Raw genomic sequence first — 14,408 nt, forward strand, 5'->3', positions numbered from 1 at the left:
TGAATTTAATTGAGCCATCGTAATTTGACCCCCTCCCCCTTTTTTACCATGGAAAATTAAAACTACCTGTATATATATATATATATATATATATATATATATTTATATGTTTTAATTACAAATAATTAAAGCCTTCAAGCTACATGGTCTAGTTATAATGCTTCAATAAGTATTATGAATGAAATTTTGTTGGTAAAGACTTCAGAGCACTTAAGCTTATACCAAGCAAAGATATTTCTTTTAACCAATCATGGAAAATTGACCTCCCCTTCTTGTATGAATGATTTTTAATCTATGATAAGCTTTAGAATAATGTATAATGTTCTAATAATCATCTAGAATGAAAAAAACAGGGGGGGGGGGGGGGGGGGTTCAATTTACCATAGCGGTATTTTGACCACGGGGTCAATTTACCATGGGGTTCAAAATACCATATGACACTGGTCTGATGATTTAGTCCAGAGTTATGGTCCATAAAAAAACTCCATAACTAATGTTAGAGTACTATGTTAAACCATATATCTGTACAAAGGGAGATAACTCATTTTTTAAAAGACATTCTTTGGTAAATTGTTTGAGGAATTTTGTGGCAGGTTTATATGTTATTTTGTATAAACTAATTTTCTGAATGCTACATGTATATATATATATATATTTTTTTTTCATTAAGTGAAATCCTTTAATTAGATAATAATCTATTTTTATTAAGGTATATATTTCATTACATTACATTGTGTAGATTAAAGTTGTTGACATTTTATAGATAAGTTACATATCTATATTAGTTTGTGGCAAATGAAAGAAAAACTATTTGGAACTATTAATTATATTTGATTGTAATTTGAAAGTAGATGTACATTGTATTACATCATATCTAATTTTAGAGAACTATTAATCATATCTAATGTTAGAGTGTTATAGGTTTTCCACACTTTTATTCATCATGCTTGAAGATATTGATTGACAATTTGTCTATAGTTTTATCATGACAAGTTACAGATCAAGTTCAAATTTTTGTTTCGGTCTGATAATTTTGTGCAGAGTTATGGTCCTTGGACTTGAAAAAATTCACTCATATATTCAGTTTTCAACACTGTTTTTAGTCATGCTTGAAGATATTGACTTGATATTTTCTTTTTGTTTACACCATTGCCATGCAATACTCTCAGAATGCTTGTTCACATTATCATTTGTCTGAATAACTGAATAACAATTAAACTTTGTTGATGTATTAGTATAAGAGAAGAATTTTATTTGCAATGTTTATATTCAGTTATTTTTATACAGGTTAAAGTCATGAACAGAAATACTCTGGAAAATTAGTTGGTTTACTGTGTATTTTATGAAAAAATATAACACCTTCAGTTATTATCACATTGGTTTTGAAAAGTTCAGTCACATGTATATACATAGGCATCATTGTTTATCTCAAATATATGTGAAAAAGGGAAAATAAAAGAAAACACATCATCAATGAAAAAAGATCACTATGGAATAATTTGGTATTAAAGAGATATTCAAATATTGCAATACTAGTATCTTAACAGTAATATTTATGCATAAGAAATTTTATACAGATATTCTAGAATTCAAAATCCTGCCACAAATACATCCACTGTATCTGTAGAACAGAAATTGGGACCTCACAGAAGAGAAAAAAGAAGTTTCTTTGAAGGATTACAGTTTAAACTTCAGGCTCCATCAGTAGACTGGAGGAAAGTTCTTGGTTCCAGTAACCTCGGAGGGTCATTTGGATTCATTATGTCAAATTATCTAGCTTTGAAGATAGGTAAATAAATTATTACCTTTTCATTTTTACAACTGAAATCAATTATGTGTTATCTACGGAAGCCGATAAGGGCAATTCAAAAAAAAATTTTTATGTCGTAATTACGACATAACATGTCGTAATAACAACATCACTATGTCGTAATTTCGACATAACATGTCGTTATAACGACATCGCTATGTCGTAATTTCGACATAACATGTCGTAATTACGACATCACTATGTCGTAATTACGACATAGCTATGTCGTTATAACGACATCGCTATATATATAAAAGAATATGTATTATGATTGCCAAGAGACTAAATGACACAAAAATAAATAACTATAGGTCATCATAATGCCCTTAATAATGAGAAAAGCCCCCGCATAGTCAGCTATAAAAGAGGGACGAAAGATACCAGAGGGAGAGTCCCCTAAATGACAGCTGTTTAACAATTTAATTCAAATGAGTGAAAATAACGGTTTGAATAATGTACAAACAAAGACCGAAACACGAATATGTAACACAGCAACAAATGACAACCACTGAATTACAGACTCCTGACCGTTATCTGATATTAACGACAACCTTATAGTTTAACTTTTCACTTTTTGAAGCGATAGGAATTTCAAAATGGTCCCCAGTAAAGGCAAAGTTTGTATCGTAAACAAATTCATCTTTTTTTTAGGGGATATTGGACACTTTATGCAACCAAGCTTAATTAAAGTTATTCACTAGCACCTCAGACTTGCACATACTAGAACTTTATTTATAATCAAGTCAAATGAGACCCAGTTGAATAGGGGAGCAATTCAAGCTCCCTGGAGCCTCTAATTATGTTTGGCATTGCAGGTTCTGAATAAGATGAATTTTAAGCTTTTCCCAATAAAGACTATGTTAAACTTTGGACTCATAGTGCTCAGACCCACGGATCTCTGTACCTTCATTTGTACACACTTGAATCTTAATGTACTACTGAGGCTTGATGCAAATTATAACTGCATTGCTATTGTTGGTTCATAATGAGATTCTTCAAGTGTCCTCCCCATTGAAGCCCTATTAAAACTTTGTACCTCAAGTTCTTTTAACTACTGTTCCCCAGGACAACTATTCCTACAAACTTAGATGGAGGGTTGGGATCCCGCTAACATGTTTAACCCCGCCACATTCTTAATGTATGTGTCTGTCCCAAGTCTTTAATTTACATATTTGTTTTTCGTTTATTTTTGTACATTAAGTAGGCCGCTAGTTTTTCTCGTTTGAATTGTATTACATTTGTCATTTCGGGGCCTTTTATAGCTGACTATGCGGTATGGGCTGTGATCATTGTTGAAGGCCGTACGTTGACCTATAATTGTTAATTTCTGTGTCATTTGGTTTCTTGTTGAGAGTTGCGTTTTTGAACAAACGAGCGTATCCCAAGGCCTTGATAACCTCTGTAGGCCCCAAATAAGACGAAAAAAACATCAAAATTGGAGAGAAAACTGAAAATAAATGGTTTCTAACCTCAGGGATATTAACCCTTGGCATGCTGAATTGTTATCAGAAATTGTCTAAATTTCGAGTATTTGTAAAAATATGCAAATGATATGCAAATGAGCTGTACCTTGATGCTGATGCATACTGATTGCATTAAATCTAAGATAGCCAAGGGTTAATATCCCTGAGGTTAGAAACCATTTTTTTCAGTTTTCTCTTCAATTTTGTTGGTTTTTTTCGTCTTATTTGGGGCCTACAGAGGTTATCAAGGCCTTGGGATACGCTCGTTTGTTCAAAAACGCAACTCTCAACAAGAAACCAAATGACACAGAAATTTACAATTAAAGACACCGTACGGCCTTCAACAATGATCACAGCCCATACCGCATAGTCAGCTATAAAAGACCCCGAAATGACAAATGTAATACAATTCAAACGAGAAAAACTAGCGGCCTATTTTATGTACAAAAATAAATGAAAAACAAATGTGTAAATTAAAGACTTGGGACAGACACATACATTAAGAATGTGGCGGGGTTAAACATGTTAGCGGGATCCCAACCCTCCCTCTAAGTTTGTAGGAATAGTTTTCCTGGGGAACAGTGGTTAAAAGAACTTGGGGTACAAAGTTTTAATAGGGCTTCAATGGGGAGGACGCTTGAAGAATCTCATTAAGAACCAACAATAGCAATGCAGTTATAATTTGCATCAAGCCTCAGTAGTACATTAAGATTCAAGTGTGTACAAATGAAGGTACAGAGATCCGTGGGTCTGAGCACTATGAGTCCAAAGTTTAACATAGTCTTTATTGGGAAAAGCCTAAAATTCATCTTATTCAGAACCTGCAATGCCAAACATAAATAGAGAATCCATGGAGCTTGAATTGCTCCACTATTCAACTGGGTCTCATTTGACTTGATTATAAATAAAGTTCTAGTATGTGCAAGTCTGAGGTGCTAGTGAATAACTTTAATTAAGCTTGATTGCATAAAGTGTTCAATATTCTCAAAAAAAAAAAGATGAATTTGTTTACGATACAAATTTTGCCTTTTCTGGCATCCATTTTGAAATTCCTATCGCTTCAAAAAGTGGAAAGTTAAACTATAAGGTTGTCGTTATTATCACATAGCGGTCAGGAGTCTGTAATTCAGTGGTTGTCATTTGTTGCTGTGTTACATATTCGTGTTTCGGTCTTTATTTGTACATTATTAAAACCGTTATTTTCACTCGTTTGAATTAAATTGTTAAACAGCTGTCATTTAGGGGACTCTCCCTCTGGTATCTTTCGTCCCTCTTTTATAGCTGACTATGCGGGGGCTTTTCTCATTATTGAGGGCATTATGATGACCTATAGTTGTTAATTTCTGTGTCATTTAGTCTCTTGGCAATCATAATACATATTCTTTTATATATTTAGCGATGTCGTTATTACGACATAGTGTTGTCGTAATTACGACTTGTTATGTCGAAATTACGACATAGCGATGTCGTTATAACGACATGTTATGTCGAAATTACGACATATCGATGTCGTTACAACGACATGTTATGTCGAAATTACGACATAGCGATGTAGTAATAACGACATAGCGATGTCGTAATAACGACATGTTATGTTGAAATTACGACATCGTAATGTCGTTATTACGACATGTTATGTCGTAATTACGACATAGTGATGTCGTTATTACGACATGTTATGTCGTAATTACGACATAAATTTTTTTTTTTGAATGGCCCTTATCGGCTTCCGTAGTTATCCTATTTTTTAAAAAGCATTTTTTTCTTTACCAATTATTATAAAGAGCTTTTTGGAAAATATCTGGTGCTGAAAACAATTTTATTTTATGAATAGTTGGAACTCCAAAGATTCTAGGATTGAGTCATTTGGAGCAGCTTATTTCATGTTAGCAATTTTAATATTAATACGAATTTAAGATATTTCCTCACATTTTTTAAGCAACAAAAAACAAGAGCTACTGTATATTTGATACCAAGCATTACATTAATGAGCTATACTGTGACACATATTCTTCTTGTTTGCTGCACACATATATGCCATTCATATTTGTGCACTTATGAGAATTTTCATTGCATTTTAGTCAGCAAAACTACATAATAGAGATTCTGGACAATTGGTGCCAAGCTTCATATTTGTAAACTTACCTATTGTCATATTTTTGGACCCAACACTTCCTGTTTGATAGGTACATGTATGTTCTGTCCATTGATTCATATATAAGATTTTTGTTCATTAAGGAAGAACATGTAACCACAAATTATTTCACTGAATTGTTTTAAATTAATGAAATTTCTAATGATTTTATATCTATCTTCACAGCTCCATTGTCAGGATATGTTAAAGTTAATGTCCATGATGAAGCCTATGCCAGACTTCATTTAGGAATGGTTGGAGTGAATGTGGATATATTATTAGCAAGAATCTGTTTCAAGGGAGAAACATCATATAATCTCAATATTCTACAGGTAATTTTATATTCTTTTGAAGATGATATTTTAGAGTTGATTCGTGAAAAATTTGATTGATAATACCTTACTTCTCATTCGTCTTAAATGTTTTAGTTGTCCAATATTGGAATACAATTGAATCAAAATGAGTCAAAAATCAAGTTTTAGCTTCTGTAAGGTTAAAATAGAATTCCACCCCTATAATGTGGTACCATGATATAAATGATTATAATAATGATGATAACAATTCTTTATTGAAAGAGAGTCAACAAATTGATTTACTATAACTTGTATCCCTCAAATAGACTAATATACAAATATTTTGAAAGAAGTTCTTTGCTAATACTTAAACATTATACAGCACATTCTTTATAGGTACTAGGGGCCTTTATATTAACTGAGTCTACTGTATCACTAGCCTGTCATTAAAAGATTTTGAGTTTGAACCCTGCTAGTTGCAGGTGTGTTTGACTCCAATCTAAATTGACTAGGATTTTCAGTTTTCCTGCCTAAGGTTAGTGGTTCTCTCCAGACACTCTGGCTTCCTCCACCAATGATATCTGATCACCAAAATATAGCCAATAGTGCTGAGGGATGACCAATTGACAGATCAAAATAGATGCTTTTATTAAATAAAAGGCATAGTAGGACAATAAGCACATATTCAATTAAAAAGATATGAAAAATCCTGTAAAAGGAACAGTTACTTAAAGACTTTGTAATGTAATAAAAATAAAATAATAAAAAACAGAAAAAAGGATGTCATTAACCCTTTCCTCCATAATGACGCCTTTTGACGCCACCCCTTTACTCCATAATGACGCCTTTTGACGCCTCTGTGTAGTACCTCAGTTGAAATGCTTTTCCTACGAAAAGTTTGTATCAGACTTAATAAAATTTGTATCCAATATAAAAAGGATAATCATAAGAATACCTGACTCAAATTTCATTTATAAAATATTTGTTTTTGCAATGCATAATACTTTAAACGTACTGATTTTTTTATAAATAGCCGTCGCCATTTTTTCGAAGTTCTTGTTGACAATCAAGTTTCAGAACACTGACATTGTCCCAATAACTACATTTATTGTTGGTTATAAATACCAACTGGTTATAAAATACAAAATAATCTATGTGTACGATACAGTTTGCATAAAAAATGATTTTCCATAAGAAAAACTTTATTTTGAAAATCAGAGTGTTCAGTCCTGCTTTGGAGTCTTAGAATATTGCAACAAAAGCAAGTTGTTTTTTTTACGTTCAAAAATATCAGAAATTTAATGAACATCGCAGAGATATGCAGTCAAGTCCATACAATTCTTTTCTGACCCATTGAGTGAAAAAATATAGCAACTTGCAAAATGTAAACATGTGCTTGTGGAATCCTATTACAAGACTTTCAGCGAGTCATAAAGTTGGCGGTTACATACAAATTTTAATGACCAGAAAAAACGTTCAAGTACAATCTTTCAATGTTTATGCTTATAGAAAGTGACATTTAAGTTTCAATCATACTTATTTTTTATTTTTAATTAAATTAACGAGAATAGGGAATTATTCCACAATATTCAGCATCCGTAAGTTGTGATTCTAAGCCCCGCCCACCTATCGGATCTACCATTTTTTAAGGAATTCATATTTTTTTCAAAAATTTTCAAATTTCAAATTTTGTAAAAGTTTCAAGAAGTAATCTTCAATTGCACAGTATTGCCCAATAGATTTGTAAGATCTTTTACCACATTTCTTTTGTGTCAGAAACCTATATTATGTCAAAAATTTGATCACAATCAGCGAAGCATTTTTTTTTTCATTAACAAAGTTGCAGGAACATTTAATTATTTTGGTAACTCAATAGATTTATTTTTTCCCTAATTTTCAATGGAAGCAACTTTTATTTTCACTTCTGAAACCAGACTTTTCAAGAAATTATGAACAACACTCTTATTTAAAAAAAAAACTCATATGTTCCCTTTATTACACACATAAGCTATGAATGGTCATTGTCTAACATCCAAAAAGTTGTCACATTGGCAATCTTACCACACTTCCTTATTTCATCATTGTATGCAAAACAGTCTTCAGAAAGAACTTTAGAAGACCAGCATTGAGAAGAGGTCAACAAATCAGGATTTATAAGGATCTCCTTCTGAATATGCATAAAATATTTGCCACTGGACATGAAACAAACAACCAATCAATGTTATGACTATCTATTGTAGATTTTGAAAGATATGTATGATTCATGTTTTTCAAATGAATGGAACCTATCCTTCATCTTTTTTCTTTCAAAACTTCTGTGGATCTAAAAGATGGAAAAAAATGCAAAGAAAATACCTAACCCTGGGGGAGAGGGGTTAGCTGAATTTTTTTTAGTTAATGTCTTGTTATTTTTGGAGGGGAAGGGATTTGCCTTTATAGGAAAATACCTAAATTGAAATAATGTTTTCTTTTTGAAAATTCAAATTGTGATGACTGGCACAGTAGGATATCAACATAGGAAAAAGTTTAATACCCTTCTAGATTTCAGGATTGATGTTACAATTTCGAGGGGACTTTACAAAGAGAAACAGGCATATGCATAATCAGCAAGTTAACAATATCAATATCAGTGTTCCATTGAACACAACCAAAACCAAATGCAAATGGTGTACAAAATTGTGATAAAAGGAAACTATACCACATGCTATTAATTTCATATTGCCTTTTCAAACTGTGATATTTATCTACTAGTATGCAAAAAGTTCTTTGTTAAACAATATCACAAACATCACAGATTTTCTTTTAGAAACAAGATATCTGATAACTAATAATGCATTTTCTAATTTGTTGTCCTAAGCACCTACTTTTAAGTCTGTTGCTTGGGCCTTATTTGGATGCTATGGGGCACACATATGTTATACAGGATTTCAGTTGGTTGCTATGAACAGAAACTGTTGCTAGGAAAAAATAATGTACAATATAATATTCCATAATGTATTCCAATATATGAGTCATCTGGATTAGCCTGTAAAAACCTTATTTTTTTAATTTCAATCACCAAATTGTTATTTTTTAAAATTGAAAATTTAATCACAATTTTCTTTGGTTGCTATGGAAATACTTTTGCTATGAGGAAAAATTGGACAATTTTTTAAAGAAAATAAAGTGTCCATTCAGATTATACATAGACATTCAATTATCTCATTGTTTTCTTAGAAACTAATTGATATTACAAGATTAAACCCAAAATTTAACCATTTTCATTATATTTGGATAAATCTGTTACCATGGCAACAATATTAAAAAATTTTTTTTAGTAAATTTTAAAGATCGGACTTCAATGTATAACTGACAAAAAATTTCAAATGTCGCTAACTGGTCTTTTTAAGGTACAGTTAATATTTCATTAAAGTAAGTGAATTTTCAGCATTTTATTGAAAAATCCTATGCAATTCAAAGTATGTAAAAAAAAATTTCCATAGAGGAATTGGTTAAGGGTCAAAAACTTATTTATGATTAAGTGTGGAATTCAGATTAGAATTAACTATTTTTCACAGGTGTCATTCGGTTTATCGAGAGAAATGATCGTGAAAGAATAACTAACGGTGGTTAAGCATTGCGATCAGATTGTGAAAGATCTGGTATAGGATCGTGAATGAAATATTATCGAGAAGACACATGCTCCCTCAGTAAATAATCTTATTTAATCGATTATTATGAAAAATATTGGAAAAACAAAACTGTCAGTCAAAATGGTTCAACATTCTCATTTAAGTATCCGAGAAAAATAAAGACTTAGATATACACCGTTTTTACAAAACTACAAAAGGCAGATTGCTCTTCGAAATTTCAGAGAAATAAAACTGAAAACAAACATGATTTTTTTCAAATTTTTAATGTATAAACTACTTTTCTCCTAGAAATATCGTTCAATATTACTGTTTGAAATTGTTCTCAAAGTTATTTTGATTTAGTTTATTCAGAATTTTTGCAAAAACGGTAATATTTGTAAAATATTGATATTACGGATCGTGAAAGATCGGGTACCGCAATTTGATGATCGTGAAAAGGATCGTGAAAGATCTGTTGCCGCTTATACGTTATTGCAAAAAATCCATGAAAACGCTCAAATCTTTCTTTAAACAAGTGATTATTTATGCTTGTAATCGGTATATCAATAGATTGGATTTACATGACTTATTACGTTCACTTTTGTTTGTGAATAAGGTTAAGATTGTCTCATCTGATGCCCATTAATTTTTATGCATAGTCATATCTGTAAAACGAAGATCCTTGCTGATTTTTGTAAAAATTGGGGAAAAACATTGTTTAAAACAAAAGAGCAGAAAAAACAACTGTCATATTCCTGACTTGGCTCAGGCATTTTCATAAGCAAATGGTGGGTTAAATCTGGTTTTCTTGCTTGCTTATACGCCCACTTGTATGACAGTTGTTTAATGTTCCGTAATATTGCCAAATTAGGGGAGCAACACTAACAGAATTAATTGGTTTACGTGGTCATATCTGGCATCCAGTAGCATACATCACAGACATACAACACAGCTTAATTTAAAGTTCAATAGATATCAGAAGATGTGGTATGAGTGCCAATGAGACAACTTTCCATCTAAGTCACAATTTGTAAAAGTAAACCATTATAGGTCAAAGTACAGCCTTCAACATGGAGCCTTGGCTCACACCGAACAAACACACGTACAATCGAATCAAACAAATACGCTAGCCAAAAAAAGATTACCGGTATGTAGTTGATAATACAGCCAGTATAGTAAAGCATAATTAAGGAGCCCCTTAATTGTCATGTAAATATAAATATGTTTGTTTGCCGAATATTAAATCTTGCACGCACCAGTTTAAAAACTCGTACGCACGACTTTCGAACTTGTGTGCATGACTTTCAAACTGGCAGGGTTTCCGCTGGCGGTCACCATTTTTGCATTTTGCGAAAAAATAATAATTGTGGCGATTAAAATTTATCATTTGCGAAAGAATTTGGCGAAAGAAATATATATATCAATTTAATTTCATCCATCTTGTTTATTTTTTTTCCGGGTTTCTCGGACTTTACCTGATCAGACAATACTCGGAATTCACCTTGAACTCGTTAAGATTTTGACAGAAAATCAATAATCAGCTGATTGCATTTTATAGCTGTAGGCAACAAAGCCAAAGGACTAATTAATAAAGGTGTTGATTGTATTGTTTGACAAATGATATGGTTAAATGGCGTCCGTCACATGTCACATAAAGGATTTATTAACCACTTTGCAACGCACATGTTTGAAGCAAACTTTTGACGTCTTCCCTCCTTCTTTTAACGATGGTATCGAAAGGAAATCTGTTGTTATGACGAAAAATGTTCAAAAGCAAGAAAACTCTCCGACTTAAAAACTTTATCCTTTGACTTTGATATAGATAATTGATTTGAGAGGGTACTTTAAAGTCTTTTGTCGACGCACGTGTTTCAAGCATAGTTTTACGTCTCAACTTTTTCATTTACGATGGTCCAGAAAAGAAAAGTTCCCCTGCTTTCTTGGATTTCATGATCAATGATCAATTCATGAAATTTCATGAAAAAGCATGGTTTTAACAAAATGTTTCATGTCCTAATTCTTGATCATGCTATTTCATGTCACATGATCTTGAAATACCTTGAAAAACCAAGTTTACATAAAAAAACTCATGAGTAATTTCATCATATAGTCATGAAAAACCATGAACAAAAACTTGTGCACTTTAAAAGATTGTTTTTAAAAATTAAAACAGGGTTGTGTGATTAAGATACTGATGGGCATTATTTCTGTAGAAAAAAAGTAATTACAAATGTTTATTCTAATGGCTATTATCAGTACAATACATTTGTACCTTGTCCAAATAATTATGACCTCTTGAAAGGCGATTTTATTTTTTGCTTTGACACTTTCTGCAGCAAGGCACAAAGCGCAAAGCAAAAAAATAAATAGCCATTCATTTGAAAAATGTTTTTAATGCGACACCCTTAATTTATTTCTTATACAGTAAAACTTCTCTAAACCTGTCCCTCTGAATATGGGTTCTCCCTTCTTACCGGCCAAATCAAGAAGTCCTATTCGATTTGCATTCAATTAAACGGTCATTTAAACTTATAAAACCGGCCATTCCTTTAAACTGGATACCGGCCGGTATTTTTTATTTAATTAATCAAAATCATTACACCCCAGTTCTATTGTTATACTTCATATTTTCTATTTCTGAAACAAGTGTAAATTGAATAGATCTATTGTTATGAATAACAATGGATTTTGACCACAGGGTGTGACGAGCGGGGTTTCTGGAAACCCCTGCTTCTACATCCCGAAAACAAAGTCCATTGTTATTCATTACAATAGAAATTGATTATTTTTTAAATAGCATGAACATAAGAAATTACTAATAGTGTTCACTACAAGTTGTTTCAGGATATTAAAAAACACATTTTAGGAAATTCCAATAGCGAAAAAAATATTAAGCATCTATTTTGAATAAAAAAAATCCTTCAAGGGAAAAATAATTTGATTGATAGCGTTGAAAAACTAAATAAAATTGTTTGCGACAAAAAAATTTCTGACTCCGAAAAAAAACCATACCCCCCTCTCTCCCAACTTCTTTAAAGTAAAAATGGTTGCTCCCTAAATAATCCTTTGCTTGAAGGTAAAATTTTTGATCCTTGTCATATGTCTCTATTCTAAAGCATAGATTTAAAAAAAACAGGGGTTCTAACTCCCGGACCCCCCCTCCCCCCTTGGATCCCGGTCGTCGGGTTTCTAATCCAGACACACCTATCCCTCAGTGTGTCCGAATATGAATGTTTGTTTATTCTCGAAAAGGGGGGGCTTTTTTTTTTTATATAAAACCGTAACATAAAAAATACATTTATGATTACCTTCATTAAACTGATACAGGTAAGTACTTTGGGTTATAATATTGCCTTTATCTTTAGTCTCTTCTACCAAATCCAACGCTTGACTCAAAATGTCATCCGTCTTATACCCGTCAATATTGACAACTGCATACAAGGAGCATGATGTATTTTTTTTGTGATAAGAATGCACGAAACGGTCAACCTTGAACTTCTGATCCATATTAGCACCAGGATTTAACGGGAATATGCAAAAGCAACTTTGACATTTGTAAAATCTACTCACTTGTCAAAGTTAGAAAGAACATAGCCAAAGTAAGGTTACTAGTGGGGTTTCATGTAAAAAAAAATATTTTTCTTATAATTCATGGTTCGATTTTGTCAATAAATATGCTATCCATTGTTTTCCATTTAAAAATCAATGTTAACAAATATAGGGTTTAGCTTTGGGGTGTAAGTTAGTTATACACCTCGGGATACGGTGTGTCTGGATAAGAAACCACGACGGCCTCCGGCCGTCGGGGTTTCTTATCCAGACACACCTATCCCTCGGTGTATAACTATTACATAAAATTCAACCTCATAAAACCGGCCTTATCAACTGTAATCACTGATCCGTACATTTAATTGTGTAACCAAAAGATCCGGTTAATGCAGGACTGCTGCATAAAGGCTGATTACTGTTCACCTGTCAATTTTGTTTCAATACCCTTACAATTAATGTTAAGACATCTTCTTTACAACTGTCGAGAGTAATTTTGAAACAGGTATAGTATTAACGACAACAAATGGAAGTTTTTAACGACCTTGAGTGGCTCCACAGCCCTTGCACGGTCGGTTGTATTAATGACAGTAGAACATTTTAATAAATTATAAGTGAAATATCATTGAGGTATGGTATTTTTATTTATTATTCCTGCAAAATAAAATAATAAAATAAGATGAAATAGAATTTGTAACTGTATTTTACGTAACATATTATATACAAAACTAAAATTCACAAAGGAAAACATATATTTTGATTAATGTAAAATACATTTCAACATATTCTCAAACACCCATATTAAAGGGAAGTAACTCTTAACCGGCCACCCCGCAAATTGGTTGTTTTTCGTGGTCCGACGAGCGGCCGGTTTTGAGAAGTTTCACTGAAATACCGTTAAGGGGACGAATCAACTTCGGGCCGATATTATATGGGGCGAGATTGACACCTTGATGTGAACGTACTTGCTCAAATTTGTGACGTCATCAAAATGTGATTACGCTGATCAATGGAGAATCTGTATCAAAAAGGAAAATTCAATATGAAGATGTTTTCAGATAAGTATTTGATTTAACATATAATGATTATAAAATACAATTTGTTGAGGCACTATGAAATTTTTATGGTTTTAATCTGAGCAAAACATCAGAAAGTTTTGACAAAACATTTATTAATATAGAATATAATGAATATATTGTTGTCACATTCTTAACAGGCATAACTGGTATAGGATATGTAGAAATTAAATTGTGCTAATGAATTTGGTGAAAATTATAAGTCGCCAGTTTTATCTTCAAGGGATAAAAAAAGGGGGGGATACTTAGTCTTAATTTGAGTTCTAGGCTTCCAATGTAAGATATAATAATATTATACATGCATAATGCAATAATGTTTCTATTGTCGAATTTATTGCTTCATAACCTCTAGCTGCGGAACCGTAGCTCTTAGGGCCTTATGTTATTTTATGACTATATTTGCGGACCTAATTAAGAGCTACGGTTCCGCAGCTACATAACCTCTTGAACAATTGATTCTTTGTGGATATTTTTG

General features: G+C 32.1%; 1 protein-coding gene across 1 annotated transcript in view; it reads left to right on the forward strand.

Moving 5' to 3' along the window:
* LOC127720901 (uncharacterized) overlaps nucleotides 1-14,408 on the forward strand; it is a 212,232-nt gene that overhangs the window by 72,341 nt on the left and 125,483 nt on the right. Inside the window, exons 15-16 of the mRNA XM_052227641.1 lie at nucleotides 1,578-1,789; nucleotides 5,594-5,739. Coding sequence (XP_052083601.1) covers nucleotides 1,578-1,789; nucleotides 5,594-5,739 — 358 coding nt within the window. The remainder of the gene's footprint in view (nucleotides 1-1,577; nucleotides 1,790-5,593; nucleotides 5,740-14,408) is intronic.

Source organism: Mytilus californianus, unplaced genomic scaffold (genome assembly GCF_021869535.1).
Source record: "Mytilus californianus isolate M0D057914Y unplaced genomic scaffold, xbMytCali1.0.p SCAF_11, whole genome shotgun sequence".
Taxonomy (NCBI): Eukaryota; Metazoa; Mollusca; class Bivalvia; order Mytilida; family Mytilidae; genus Mytilus; species Mytilus californianus.